Raw genomic sequence first — 15,946 nt, 5'->3', positions numbered from 1 at the left:
ACAACGGATACACACAACATCATACCATCTCATCGCCAATGGCATGGTTGAAATATACCATTGATCGCTCGAGTCGGCACTCAAGGCACAGGGGGATCCAACACATTTGGCCAGACAGCTGCCTCTCATTCTCCTTGTACTTCATCTGCGTTCAAAGATAATCTCAAGCGCATCCCAGCAGAGCTCGTGTATGGCACTACTCTTCGCCTTCCCGGTGACTTTCTTTACCCCGAACAATTGTAAAGTCAAGCCTGACCCCGGAATGTTCTCTAGCGAACTAAAAGCTGCCATAACACAAGTTCAGGCAGTGCAACCTAAACACCAACAAGGGGTGTCGATATATGTGCCACAAGATCTCCAAATATCCACGCACGTTTTTGTCCGACGAGATGCAGTTTGAAAGCCGTTGCTACTGCCATATGATGGACCCTTTCAAGTCGTGGAACGATGAGACGAGCATTTTATCCTGGACTTAGGTGGTCGAACAGACACAGTATCTGTTGGCCCACTTAAACCGGCCCACTTGGCAACGGTCACCGAGACTCGCGCATTTCGTAATATTTCTGCTTGCCAACCGTCTGCATTTCCTTGGCCACGCACTATACACAAGCTCCGCCGTCGTCACGTCACATGGGCTACGCCTCTCTGCCACCTACTTTCCTGTGAGGGGGGCAGCTGAAGGGGACTATAATAGGCAACGACGACGGAACCAGAAAAAGAGCAAGAGACTCACGAGAACTCGGATGGACATTCCGCTCCAGATATAATTCGGAACCACTTCATTATTTTATAAGCATTAAACAAGTCAAACACTCATCTACGCCATAGAAGTTCATAGAAGTCAGAATGCTAAATTATTCTTCGTGCCATCCAGCGGCAAAGTTAGGCTGTCTAAAGTTTGGCCGTGCTGAATCTCGAGGAAAGATTGGCTAAAGGCTGAGTGGCCAATAAAACAGCATAGTGTAGTGTGCCATTTCTGTAACCACGTAGCCGGTTGATGATGCAATGCTGTCAGATCAGCTCACGATAACCGGCTACTTGTGCCCACTGTGCAGGTGGGATTTGCTTCTGGGGTGACTTCCTTTGCTTTTTTCGGCTTTGATTTTAATATCTGTCCCCTCGTGGCTGAAATTTGCCAGAGAAAAGCACAGAGCAGAATTTGGTTGTCTGAATTTTAACGACAGCGATGGCATACTTTTACGAAGAGAGTAAACTTAAATGTGCCAGCTAAGGCAAATATTTCAAAAATTGTTTAGTGGATTTTAAGTTATGAATTCGCTAATTGTCATTTTACACTCGTAACCAGACGTCTGCCGCGGTCGCTTATGTTATCCTGAAGGAAGCAGATTTTTGTTTGAAGTGCTCTTAGTTGTTGGCGAAATCCTTTTTTTAATTGCAGACAGCTTTCCTATTATCGGTAGCCCTATCAGGATGCTAACCATTCATGTTACTCTATCAGTTTCTGATTATGAAATAACTACCGTATTTTCCTGTGTATAAGATGCACTGCCGAAATTTTTGGAAAAAATGTCCATCTTATAAATTGGAAAACACTACTTGGAAGGCAAATAGGAGATGCAAATAGAACCCATTCGAAAATTACGTAAAAAAAAACTCAAGCACGTTTTTTTCTTTTTAATATATGGAAAGCATTGGAGATGTTTGCTTGTGATGCCAAACATTGACTTATTTACTCAATTTTATGCTTTATACAGTACTGACCTTTTTTTTTTTTTTTTACAGCCGATTTAGGGCACCATGGAAATATCAGTGGAATAGAACTCTGCTTCATATTGTTCATAAAAAATTGCAACCTTATTGAAAGAATCCTGATTGCATACAGTTGGCATGGTGTTAATTAACAACCTCAGCTTGCAACATGAAACAAACTAGTCCGCAGTGGTTCTGAAATCCTTTTTAACTATAACTTGTTTACTTCATATGAGAGACAAAGTTTCAGACTTGGAAGCATTTTCTGTGGTATGTGTAAGTTGCACATAACTGAATAAAAAATAAATGTTTGTATAAAATATGATTGACATAATTGACAATTGTAGAACTCAAAGAGGCCTTTAAATCAGTTTCTCAAAACTTCTATTAATTTGCCGTTAAATACTCCTTTTGAGGCAACTCTAGCTGATTAGGAGGTGCAGTCTCATTTTGTACCACAAAGAGATTTAAATGTAAAAAGGAACTGCTTTATTTTGAAGAGCAATGGGAAATCATAGCTATGGTAGTAATTAATTAAGCATTTTTGGCATGTGAACATTGCACATACAAAAAACATGTATGGCAAATTGCTAGGCAATTCTGTTGAATATGTGAAACGTTCTAGCATTACAAACATTTAGTGAGCGCTGCAGCTTGTGGTTGCACCGATATGCAATCGGTGTCACGTAATGTCAATTTTCCACTAAATTGACATTACGGGGAAATTGAATTGGCGTTGAGGTTAGTGCACACCAATTTTCTTGCTAAATCTAGCTGGGAAACTTAATTTGTGCATAGATCACGTGACGTCAAATTTCCATGAAATTTAGCGAGGAAACTGAATTTGTGTATGGGTCACGTGACATGACGTCATGGTGACATCATTTTCTTTGCTAAATTCAGCAGGGAAACGGGATTGACATTGAGGTCACATGACGTTGATTTTCCCGCTAAATCTAGTGGGGAAACTGAATTTCTGTGTAAGTCACGTGACATAAAATTTTCCGCAAAATTTAGCGGGGAAACTGAATTTGTGTATGGGTCATGTGACATCATTTTCTCCGCTGTATTTAGCGGGAAATTGAATTGGTGTTGAGGTCACGTGACTTCAATTTTCCCCTTAAATCTAGCAGGGAAACTTAATACGGCTCCACTTAATCCCGCTTCACAAAATTCAGAGCACCTATATCCATGTGACATGAAGTCATGTGACATCATTTTCCCCGCTAAATTTAGCGGGGAAATTTAGTTGGCGTTGAGGTCATCTGACGTCAATATTCCAGCTGAATCTAGCGGGGAAACTGAATTTGTGTAGAGGTCACGTGACACGAAGTTGTGTGACATCATTTTTCTGCTAAATTTGGCAGGGAAACTGAATTGGTGCTGAGATCACGTGACTTCAATTTTCCCGCTAAATCTAGCTGGGAAACTGAATTTGTGTAGAGGTCATGTGGTACGAAGTCGTGGCGTCCTTCTTTCTGCTAAATTTTGCGGGGAAACTGAATTGGTGTTGAGGTCACATGACGTCTATTTTCTCGCTAAGTCTAGCGGAGAAACTTGCTCTGGCTTCACTTAGTCCAGCTTCACAAAATCCGGAACAACTAGCCAAAGAATGTTTCACATTAAAAGAAGTCGCTTCTTTGTGCAGGAGAATCTGTTGTCCAGCACATTATGCCACATGTGCTTCAGGCAGATCTCAACCTCTCAAGAAACTGCACGTCAGCAGTGCACTTCATGGCTTGGGTAAGCTCCCAGAATTTGTTCTGCACGAATGGCACTTTTTTTCATTCGAAAGCATTAAAGGGGCACTGACACATCAAAATCATATTTTTTTTTATTATCCGAAACGATTGAAAACGATGCCGGGACATTACCCTCAAATTTTGAAATTTGGGAATTCAGTATTTGTGAAGTAAAAAAACAATTTCCAAATGCCGAATTCGAAGTTCCCGCGCGATCGGCGCCGGTGCCTTGACGTCAAAAATTGCGGAGACCTGAGAGTCCCCTTTCTTTCACCACTCCCTGCTGTTTCCATGGCGACCCAAAGCGAGGGGGAAAGGAGCGAGCGGCGGCGTTCCGGCAGACCGGTTTTGAGCGGTGTCGCCTGTTTTCCGTTGGAGGATACAAATCCAGGAGACGGCACCACAACGAACTCCCCATTTTTGGTATTTCAAAAAGAAGGGCCGTAGTGCGCTCGCAATTGCGTTAAAAAACATGTTTTAGGATTGCCCTAATTAAATGTTATAGAGATGTCGCCTACAAAGCTTCTAAATTTCATGATTCTTGACGTCACCGATCAAAAGAAGCGAGGAGGCGAGAGGCGGGAAAATCAAACGCCAAAAATAAAAAGGCGCGCGCGCGCGCGGGAAAATTTTTTTTCGCGATGCGGTTTATTTTGCGTGTCTATGACTGTAACTTGCATCGTTTTAGACAATAAAAATAAATACGACCTTTGGGGTGTCAGTGCCCCTTTAACTGTCCCATGGAGCAAACCAACGTCATCAGCTTTGAAGCCGTGCCAAATGGCACCTAAACTCCTCTGTCCCAATGGAGTGAAGTGAAGCCGCAATCTGATGGATAGGCTCTCATTGGCTCTCACGCTGCATAGTTCCAAAAAACACCACAAGAGAAGCCCTCTCCATGGTTGCGCAGAGCACGCAGCGGCTCGGCCGCCAGTAAGAGGTACGGGCCTGGCTGCGCAGCCCGCTCGAGCAAACTTCGGAGAGGCTGCACAACCGAGCTCAGTGCAGCGCGACCACTTCACGAGACTGCGCACTCGGCCGTTGGCCACTCGGCAGTAGTGAAACATGCCCGTCCGCGCCACTACACCGCAGACGAACTAACGGAGCGGAAGAACGACATTCATGCTTTCCCATTCACAACTCAAAGAAGTGCTTAGGTGTCCTGGGACTTTTTATTTAAGCTTTGAGCATTTGTTGTAAGCTAAAGGTGCTTCTGTTAGGAAAGAGACAAAGCCATAAGATTGAAGTAGTAGTAACCATTGCATAAAAATAAAGTTTGGTTCGATGCATTCTGCCATTTGACATGTTTATCGTAAAACCGTGATAAACTGCCGAAGCATTGGTTGACCCTGGCCACGAGCCTGAATGTCAGGATTCCCAACTAAATACTGATGCATTGCTTATGTTCTATTTTTATGCTGTTTATTGCCTGTCATGGCCATTGTTGTGCATTTTAACCCCCGAGTACTAGTACCATTGGGCAGCTAACTGGAAAAAGAAAAAAGCATCTAGCAGCTATTTCTCCAGTGTTTGTTCCAAAATTTTATGAACTCATTCTCGTAGTAAATGAAAACATTTTGCAGGCATTGGGGGAGGTGGCATCAGCATCATCAGTCTGCTCCTTGTCAGATGCACAGCAACGATTGATGTTGCTTTTGGAGCAGCATAGTCAGCACAAGCAGCTTTCATTGAACATCCTCTGCTCCCTCTTCAAGCTGACGATGCTCTCCAAGCAGCCACTTAAGGACGACCACCAGCTTTTGTCGCAGCTGTTCGACAAGGCTCCAAATCTGCTCATCAAACAGGTATTTATAGGCTAGAAGTTTTTTTCTTCTTTGTGCAGGGTGGTTAAAAATCAAACAAACTTTTTTAGCGCTAAGTTTAATGCTGTAGTTTAATATTAGGAGTTAGGTAATCACTAACCCAAACTAATAGGAAAGCTTTCTCCAAACTTTGATACCATAAAATAAAGAATACACAGGTTTCTGGTTGATGGATTGGCACCGTCATATCTCAGGGTTCAAGTATCCTCTGATACAGTCGCCAACCGTTTTTTCAGACTCTGACTTGTTCGATATTTCGAACCTAAAGGTGGAACCGTGACTTACCCCATAGAAATAGTGTATATTCACGACCAATGTTTCGGACAGCTTGATGTCCGAAAGTTCGATTATTCGGACAAAATCGTCGCGAGCGATCAGCGGAAAACACCATCGAGAAGCGGCCATTTTGAATTCTATGTTGGCTGCCAATGGATTGGCTTGGTTTGGCAGCGTGACTTGAGCACTCCTGAGTCCTACCGCTAGGTGATACTATGCTAACCCTTTTTTTCCCCTTTACCTGCATGTCATAGTCATCACCATTATTATAATTTTGCGTTGTTTTTCGTTCCTTCATGTCGCCAGTCGCCATTCTGCGCTCGCGGATTCGCGCCTCTGATCTCGTTTGGACAACGCTGGCTTGGACGTCATGGCCCCATCTGTTACTCTGCTACTCGACCATAACGCTAGAAAAGAAGGCAGCGATTCTCATGCTAACAGAAAGTTGTCGAACAAAAACGGAGGTGTAACCTAAAACAAGGCACGCAGGCGTAACCTGAAACAAGGCACTATTTACGGCTTTTTTAAACCCACTTGGAAGTAATAAAGGCACGTTTTTCAATCTGCTGATTTTTCGGACTGCTCTATTATTCGGACGTTTTTTCGGTCCCAGCGAAATCCGAATAATCGGTCGGTGATTGTACATAGCTTACTTGTGCGTCACGGTGCATCCTGGAAATATTGTTAGCCATGCACCTTATCCGTGGATTTCCGAAATACAAATTTTGAACCACAGCTGCAACATAGGTGTAGAGAGAGGTAGTATTATTGAAATTGTAAATGTAACGCTCAATATTGTTTCAGAGGTTGCGGGAGCTTTTGAATTTGAACAAAGTACTTTCGACGGGACAGTGCAATGTTCCTGCAATGTCCGACTTCAGAGAAGATGAAATCAAGGTGAAGCATTTTTATAGTTTACTTCAAATAGAATTTAATAGGTTTTTTTGTTTTTTGACTGCATTGTTGTGTGGCAAGGTAAACTGAAGTGGTGTTGGAGAAAGTTGGACTGCATTAGGAGTGGCAGAAGTTAGTTGTCTGTCCATACAGCTAAATGTATTTAATTAGAAGCCTTATTGGAAGCGTGCGGCGAGACAGTGGCACCATGGTGCGGCAGCATTTCGCATCGAACACGACTGCATTTATTATGGGAAACCCTAGACTGCGGAAAGAGTGTGTATAACCAATATGGAAGTGCTGAAAAGTTTTTACGCGTCTGCATACTCTCCATCCTTCTTTCATTGCATCTTGCCTCAATCTCATATTTTTTGTCGTAAAATAAGGCCTCAGTGCTTGACCTTATCTTTCTTTTTTTTAACTGCATTTGTTAAAAGGCAAATTCACATGAACTTTAGAAAACCTATTTTGAAAAATTGCAAACGGTGTCAATGCTTGTCTAGATCAAAGAAGTCAACCGTTAAGCTTGGGTAGCTTTATTTGTCTGCATAAATGGCACAAAATTTTTCTAGGACTTGATTGCAGTGTGAGCTCTGTTATGTCTGTCATTCCCTTTCTTCAACTTGGAGGTAAGAAATAATCATTTCTGTGTTTTTTTGTTGCAGGTGGACACAACATTGTCATTCTTGGATGGCTATGTTTGTAAAGCCCTCGAGAATGGCGCAGTGCCATACAGGTCAAGAGCACTTCCATTGGTGTCATTCGAAGGTGAGGGAGCTACCTGGTATTTTCTCAGGCACTTTTTATTACAGTATGGAATACTCATTTGTTTAGTCTTCCTTTGAAAGGCTCATAAAATTAAATTTGACTTACCATTTGCCAGGAATGCCGGGTGCTGGGGCCTTTTTCAGTGTTGTGTGCAAACACCGAAATATTTTATATTGTGCTCAGTAAAATAACTCGCAACAAATGCAGTTGGCCTCAGTGGCTCTGACATGAAGCGCCAGTCTACAGATCCCTGGTTGGCGGGTTCGAATCCTGGCCAAGGTGCTCACAATCTGAGGGAATAAGCTTATACACCAACTCATGTTTACAAACAAACCGGAGCGCCCGGAGCGCCCCTAGTGAATGCCAGCGGCGCCGCGCATGCGCGATGGGGGTGTGGGCAAAAAGCTCGCCGTCGCCCATAAACAAACCATTGAAATGCGATGTTGTCGGCGTCGGTGTGAGCCCCCGCGCTCTTTTTTGCGTTGGAATTGTTGATTTTACGTCCTTCTAACGATGTCTGACTACTTGAGCGGCGTCAGCGAAATTAATGAGGCTCGTTACACCGCAAAACTTCGAGTGAATAATCTGACATGCGGCGATTCATTCCGCGTGGACGCCGCAGAATGTACGCTAAAGCCTGATTCACATGATGAGATTTCTCTCGCAATTTTCAGTAGCGACGTCGCTCGAACTGCAAAAGTGTGAGCTGTAGCTGAGATGGTCGACGTCGATACTGAAACTCGCAAGTAGAATCTAACCTAGTGAATCAGGCATAACAAGTCGGTGATGGCCACTGGTAACAATGATCAACATCTCTTTGTATCTGCTGTTTACGTCGAGTCTGCTTACCAACCTTCAAACTTAAGTCTTTTGAAGCCTGCGCTTACTTCTTATCGCAAGTACCGGGCCCACGTTTGGTCTACGGGCCGGTGTCCTCTAAAAGAGCAGACAACAAGCAGAAACGTTTGAAAGAGCAGACGACAGTTGGAACGATCAGGCGACCGTTTGAACTTGAAGACGCACTGAACGTAGTCCGCAGGTGGTCCGTACAACTTGACGGTTTTCCGGCGTTCATGTTGGAACAAAACAAAGAAATCTGATGGCCAGAAGTATTCGTGAATTCAACCCAAAGTGCTTCCCGTCTAAGCAAGCAAGGTCCGATGGCGTCTCGTTTTCCCTTTTCACGGCACATATCCACGTTCTCGGACGATCCGAGCGCATGAAAACTGACCTTCAAACCTTTCTCGACTCTTTTTGTACAGCCCCAGTCATAGCATTTTGACGAGAAGGCAGGTTTTTGTCTGGTTTCTTTCAAAACAACGCAGGAATACACGTCTCACATGGGCACTTCTGCCCACAGCCCCGGACCAGAAGTGCGTCCGACGCGCCACCACCGCGCCGTGTTGAACAGAGATGAGTTCGTGTATTGCAAAGAAAGTGCCATGTAACCGAGATTTTGGTTGCACGTCAAAAGGTTCTCAGGTGGTCTATATTAATTCTCAGTCCTTCTCTGGAGCGTGCCAATTGTGCTTCGTTGTTTTGGAACATAAGACTCCAACATTTGACTTGACAACACATATGTCCATGGCATCTTTACTATATCTCAGCATTCAGTCTAAAATGTTGAGTTGCGTTTCATAACTATTCTTGTCGTCAAGGGGCCCCATGAAGTTCTACACTACAAGATGGCAGAACCCTCAAGTCTGGTGTATAAAAATGTGTAAAATAAGCATGCAAATAATCGTAACATTGGAGTGAATGTTGATTGTGTGGTGGCATTTGACAAAGAAGCAAGGGAGTCCTGATGCTCTAAGTATAGTTTTCGAGTAAAAAGAGTGTGCATATTAATGTGACAATGTCACCATGTTAATCAGTTGCTCTTCTTCTATTTCTCAGATATACCAACGTCATCTTCCCAGGCAGTCTTCTCAGAAGTTGGAACCTGTTCTTCTCGGCACTCAACAGCCGATACTGACGTTTTGTCTCCCGAATATTATTCCTTCGCTTCGGAAATTGTGTCAGATCAAAGGTGGGAACCTGAAAGCAATATTTCATGATATTCGGCATTGTATTCTATGTAGAATAGACGGGCGTTCAATTTATATCTCTGATGTCGGGCTACTTGAGGCAGTACCCCTATTTTAGTTGGTGGCACATTGTAGTGAAAGGTTTTGATTTATTTGCATTCTAGCATTCTTCAAAAAGGTATGAAAGCGTACATTTGAATTTGACTACAGTTAGCACTTTTGCTGTTATGCCTTATTTTGATATACATTACTGAAAAACTACATGAAGTGCTCATATTTTAATTTTTGGTGATTTCCATTTCCATTCTTACTGAACTTTCATGCTTCAACGCCACACTCATTTGTCGTTTAGTCATCATTTTTAACACATTGTAGTTATACAAAATGCAGAACAACAGTAGAAAAAATGTTTAACAATAATACCTTTTTGCTTGCCTCATGCTCTATAGAAATTTGCGATATGTTACAAAAAAGTTTTAGTATTAGTACAGTGTAGCCCATAAAAAAAGGTGTAACCACACTGACTTAAAATATGACGAGCAACCAATCCCTAAATCAGGGGCCCAACGTTTCAAAACCGGTTCGGCTTCTTCAGGGGCGACTATGGAGGAAAGGATCAGCAATCTTCTTTTTCCTCTATGACGGAGGCGAATGTGCACGATCCCATCTTCTTTGTCTTTGATCGTTTTTTGAAGACACATGGTGGAGTCCGTTCACATACACAGATGGCAGTACGCCAAGAGACCTATTAATGTCGTCAAAACCGAAGTCGACAACACCGCCAGTCGCAGGCTGATACGAAACGCCGGCCAACCACGCGCATCAGCGTCCCGTACATCAAGGGAACAAGTGAAGCGCTGGCACGGGTGCTAGCAAAGGAGGGCATTCAGATGGCTCACAAGCCAATTTCAACCCTTGGACGCTTTATGCCACGACCAAAAGATTGGCCCCCTAAAGAGAAAGTGTAAAGTGTGGTGTACAAGATTCCCTGCACGGAGTGCCCGTCCTCGTACATCGGGGAAACAAACAACTATCATGAACGAATTCGTCACCACAAGGCTGATGTGCGCAACTTCGATCAAGAGCGCAGCGCGGTTGCTGAACACTGTGAAAAAAATGACCACCGCATTGACTTTCTAAACATACACATCCTGGACATCGAAACTAATCCTCGCCGAAGGCTCTTCCTTGAATCTGGGTACATTCAGACCACACCAACAAACATTAATAGGTCTCTTGGCGCACTGCCATCTGTGTATGTGAACGGCTCCACCATGTGTCTTCAAAAAACGATCAAAGAGGAAGAAGATGGGATCGTGCACATTCGACTCCGTCATAGAGAAAAAAGAAGATTGCGGCTCCTTTCCTCCATAGTCGCCCCTGAAGAAGAAGCCGAACCGGTTTCGAAACGTTGGGCCCCTGATTTAGGGATTGGTTGGTCGTCATATTGTCACGAATGACAAGCGAGGAGGCGATAATAACTGGAGAAACTAAACGTTTAATGGACGAACTTGTGCCTAAAAATAAAAAAGGGAACAGAATAAAGCAGAGCGTCGCGGGCGTCGAAATCGGCGTGACAGCAGAGTCGAACGCTGGGGCGAAACTGACCCCGGCTTGCCACACGGAGCCCCTTTTGTACACGCGTGGGCTTCTGGAACAATCGGCATAGAAGGTTCGGCGTGGTTAACATTCTAACCTCGAATCAGCATCACAGTTCTCGAATTCACCAGAACATTACGTTAGAAACAACAAAAATGCGTCTTCGTGGCCGGGAATCGAACCCTGGCTTTCTGCGTGGAAGGCACGCGCGATAACCGTTAGGCCACGAGCGCGCTGCCTGCTTGGCCCACCTGGGCGCGCGGCTATATTTTAATAATTATTTCCCCAACCAGACAGACTTCTGTCTAATATGTTTACTTTTAAACTACAATGACTCATTGGCCTCCAATGCCAACTATGTTCCCCCTCTAAAGGTATATGTGGAGCTCCTTAAATAGCCTGCTGTTGTCGTTCCGTCTCATTCTTTCCACTTTGACACCATTGATGGTGTTTCTTGTGTGGGAGACAGAATGTTTGATTAGATTGATATTTTTGTTAAGCCAAGTCAGTGGAATTTGTTTTATAATTCGTTCGGTTTCAAGAAAAAAAAATTGAAGGACATTATGAAAAATGTGCTACTCTATATTGTGTTTTACAACCCCTATTCAGCCTCTAAACTTTATGAGAAATGAATGGTGATCTCTTGTTTTCTGTTTACTGGGACTGCCAGATTTTGCTGACTGCTGTCCTGAAAGAGTAGTGGTGGTCTAATTTTATGGTCACATTTCATGCAACAGTGCTGAGCAGGTGCAAATAGCCATGGGCACCATAGTTCTTCATCTGCATATAATTCTGTTGCTGTTTCAGTCCTGTAAAACAACAGCCATGGTCTGCCCTTGGCAGGAAAAAAGAAGTAAAGGATGTGCATGTAGAAATGCCGAGCACAGCTCTAGAAAACACTTCTAAGGTATGCCTCTTCAAGAACAAGTGCTACCCTGTGGTGTAGCCACGAATTTGTTTTGGGGGGGGGGGGGGGGAAGGAGGGCAGAAACCTTCTTGACCTAGGGAGCGATTGATGTGGGGGGGGGGGGGGGGGGGGGGGGGTATCACACATGTGCTTATTATACTGGGGGACAACTTTTCTTGGCAATGCAGTGAAAGGTACAGGCACACATTCCCCCCAAGCAGCACGGATTTTGGCCAAGCAATGGCCAAATGGCTGGGGATGGTATTGTGGCCAGTAGCCATTGGCCAACGGCCAAAGTTTGGCTGATGGTCAGTGGCCATTGGCCAACGGCCAGAGAAAGGCCAGTCATCGGTCAAGGGCTGGCCATTGCCTGGCCACGGGCCAAAGGACTATTGCCAGCCATCGGCCAATGTTTGGCCAACTCTGTGCTGCTTGGGCCTTTCCCATTTAGAGCTCTGATTAAAGCTGTGCACGGGCTCTTCTCCTCTCCCCAGAAATGCCAAGAAAAGTTGTCCCCGAGTATAAAGGTCGACTGCATTTCCAACAATAGCTTCAGCCCCATAAGGCCCCCCCCCCCCCCCCCCACCCCCTCCCTGCCCCTCTCCCTCCCCCTTTTTCCTGGCTACGCTACTGATGTAAACTACTATACTTGTGGACAACTTCCAATGCCATTTCAGAAGTGAAGAGAGCACGTGCACAGCTTTAATAGGCGCTCGAGATGAGTAAGCGCACTTGCGGCCATGGTTTTGTCTGCATAGCTGTTGAAAGTTGTCTGCAAGCATAGTAATCTGGACTGTGTCTGACTAGCAACTTTCTAAGACGTCGCTTGTCGAGCTCATAATAAGAGGACCATGAGACAAAAGCCGACATTGGAGATGTGACTTTTTGCTGATGTGATTATGTCATAGGGTCACCATTTGGACTTTCTGGTGACACTTCCAGCTTCATGATTTATTTATTTTGCTACTTCTGAGGATTTATTGCGTCATTGCAGCAAATCTTCCGCTCCAACTCCAGAAGCCTGACTTAACAAGGGTTACCTAGGTTGATCATTGCAAAGAGATCGTTCTCCTTCATAATACATCTACCGTAAAATCCCGAGAGATAGCCCACCTAACATCAAGAGCAAATCGGGTGAAAATATGAACTGGGCTAACTTTCGGTGTACAATCAAGAAAAGTTTTAAAAAATTGCTATTTTTAGGCTGTGTCCCTTCGAAGCTTGTTGGAACAAGAATACAGCGCAAACGAACGACGGACCAGTAGAAGAGTACTGTAAAAACCCGCGGATAATACAAAAACATAATTTGAGGACTGCGAAAAAAAAAATTATCCGCGTATAATACAAAACAAAATCAAGACTACGAAAATATTCCTTATTTGCGTCATAACTGAACCTTAATCACTGTCATCACGTCCGTCAGACTCCTTGTTCGACGCCTCCTCCCAAAGGCGTAGTCTTCAGTGCCGTCGAGCGCATTTGAAATCCCGCAATTGAAAGAACGAGGGACGAGCGAGCTCCGACGCAGTGAAATCTTGGCACGGCACATAAAGCGAGTAACCCAATGTCGGCTCGCCAAAGTTCTCATGCAGCAGCTCGGTGTTTACGGCGAGGTACCGTTCACTTTGCTCTTTTACAAAGTTAGGGCGAAGTGTCGTTCAAGTTGCTCTTTTACAAAGTCGCTGAGACTTGCCTCGACGTCGGCGAACACGCCATTCTTCGGGCTCCCTAAAGCTTCTTCTCGTTCCGTTGCATGCAAACAGAGCTTACTTTTGTCGTCTCCATCAGCGGATGCTGCCCCCATTTACGGCGAATTGTCGTCCGGCTGCCCTGTTGCCGATGCCTTCCGCGACCAAAAGAACTTTTCTTTTGAAGGCGGTCGATTATCGTCTTCGCGCCAACGCCATTGCCGAGCCTCACTGGCTGTGTTCCAAATCTTACCGAAATGGATCCGAGTTACTGCGGCAGGTCGTGTCACGTCACAACACAGATTGAAAAGCGCTGGACGAGGGTAGGTTTGGGAACACCAAGGTACAAAATCCTTACCCTAGAGTAAGATCGAGTAAATTTTGGAACACGACCACTGTTGATGGATGGTGGCGCCTCAAACATTGTGATTTTAATGATGATGATAGCTGTTTTGAGCGCCTTATTGCTTCGAAACCGAAGCTACGTCAAACAGCGTTAGATTGCGCCTCATCGAAGCAGAAAATTGTTAGGACCCGCATATAATACGAGCCGCAAATTTTACATAACAAAATTTGAAAAAAAAAAAAAACTCGTATTATGTTTGGGTTTTTACGGTATGCACAACACTATTATTACTAGTAGTGGGCTATCTTTCGGTGTTTAAAAGAATATAGCAGATCAGTCCAAAAATTGGGATGGGCTATCTTTCGGGGGTGGGGCATCTCTCGGGATTTTACGGTAGTGGTACTGGATGTATCACATGCACATGGCTACCATTAATTTGTATTGAAAATACAGCAGTAGCTCACGGGAAAAGACAAATATGAGCCTCATTTCAAGTTTGAGTTTGTTCTTCCATATGCAAATAAAAATCAATGCTACCTGTTTCATGCTGTATGACCATGAAGAATTTATTCTGAGCACTTTTCAGTCAAAGTATGAAAATAATTTTATAATCCCTTTAAGTGCCAACTGTTGGTTATTGCTTTACTCTGTTTATAATGCTACTTTATGAAGGTGTGTGATCTTTGTCCTGCATGAGTGTATCATTTTTTTGTAGGGAAGCAATTTGTGACTTGCATTTGCTTTTATGACCAAGAAGAAAATTAATTAAAATGGCTTTAATCAAGGGTCACCTCAAAGAATAATGATCCTCATAGTGTAACAAGAAACAAAGAATGTAAGGACGGGACGAGCGGGTTGGTATAGGATAATTAAACTTGAGGAAGAAAACGAGAAAGGACGGACAACCTTTTTGGTTGTCCGTCCTTTCTTGTTTTCTTCCTCAAGTTTAATTAAACAAAGAATGTTTGCTAGTTTTACAGATTACGAGGTATGGCACATAAACCCTCAGTATTTACTATGTGTATGGTATACATTGGTACTCCTATCAAACCACGAGAAATGTATGGTTTGATTGTATAGGAAAGGAAATAATATTGTTGTCGGTTCATTTATGGAGCAACAAATAAGAAAAATTCAGTTAGTGAGATAGCCATTACCAAAAATATTTTGGACAAAACATTGTATGTTTCCTTGTTGAAAACAATATCTGGAGAAGGGGAACAAGAGGGACAAAGGGCAAACACAAGTCTCCAAACACAGCTAGGTGACTGGTGCGCGACCAAAAAAAGCCGCCTGGTCCAGGTATCGAACCCGGGACCTCTCCGTTTCCAGTGAGCTAACCAGGGGTTAGACGTCAGTAGAGCAGACAGTGTCTATCAGCTGCCACCAGTCTAACACCAAAAAGAGTGAAAGGCTTGCATTTTAAGGTTATGATTATAATGTAATTAAATGCAAAGCTGCAAATAAGCTGGACAAGAATGACAAAAATTATTTTTGTCATTCTTGTCCAGCTGGCTTGCACCTTTGCATTGATTGCATTATAATTTTTCCTTGTTCTATGTGGAAAGTGAAGTAGCACAACAAGCACATCTATTTTTAGGACAAGCATACCACCTGAGACGACCACCTAGTGATATATTTAGTATGTTAGCTCTCAAATAGTTTCTGTTGATGTACCTGATCCTTTGAAGTTTTTCTGACATTTTGTGTGCACCTTTGGTTCATCTCATCTTTCAGAACCCCAAAGCAGAGGATGCAGAATTAATGAGGTCTTTATTCACCTCCACTCATTCAGTAATGGTAAGGAGATAATGCTTTCCCACTTTGTGCACTTTGTTCTGTATTTTTTATTTTCAGCATGATCATGTATCACCAGCTCGGGCGGCGGAGAAAAGCTCACCGGAGAAAAGCTCACCGGAGAAAAGCTCACCGGAGATAAGCTCACCGGAGAAAAGCTCACCGCAAAACCGGCAGATGCGGAGAAAAGCTCACCGGCCTTTCAGCGGATGCGGAGGCTTGATTCTGCGTCAAACGTGGCAATTTAACACCATTCGCATTCGTCCCTTCATTAAAATATGTCCTCTTTTTTGTAATATTCTTGAAGTTCATTGGGCATATTTACTAATTCCTCATAAATTAGTAATCACCCATTCTGTAAATTAACAA

At 43.7% G+C, this 15,946-nt stretch overlaps 1 protein-coding gene across 1 annotated transcript in view; it reads left to right on the top strand.

Annotated features, from left to right (window-relative positions):
* The window catches only part of LOC120850624 (AP-4 complex subunit epsilon-1-like), a 37,967-nt gene extending 22,360 nt beyond the window's left edge, over positions 1–15,607 (top strand). The window contains exons 13-19 of the mRNA XM_042287283.1: positions 3,359–3,453; positions 5,036–5,257; positions 6,356–6,448; positions 7,111–7,213; positions 9,110–9,242; positions 11,647–11,746; positions 15,518–15,607. Of these exons, the coding sequence (XP_042143217.1) occupies positions 3,359–3,453; positions 5,036–5,257; positions 6,356–6,448; positions 7,111–7,213; positions 9,110–9,242; positions 11,647–11,746; positions 15,518–15,592 (821 nt within the window). The 3' untranslated portion in view covers positions 15,593–15,607. The remainder of the gene's footprint in view (positions 1–3,358; positions 3,454–5,035; positions 5,258–6,355; positions 6,449–7,110; positions 7,214–9,109; positions 9,243–11,646; positions 11,747–15,517) is intronic.
* The last annotated feature ends 339 nt before the right edge of the window (positions 15,608–15,946 follow it).

The sequence above is a fragment of the Ixodes scapularis genome, unplaced genomic scaffold (genome assembly GCF_016920785.2).
Source record: "Ixodes scapularis isolate PalLabHiFi unplaced genomic scaffold, ASM1692078v2 PGA_scaffold0__279_contigs__length_252992795, whole genome shotgun sequence".
Lineage (NCBI taxonomy): Eukaryota > Metazoa > Arthropoda > Arachnida > Ixodida > Ixodidae > Ixodes > Ixodes scapularis.
This window is presented reverse-complemented; position numbering and strand designations above follow the sequence as displayed.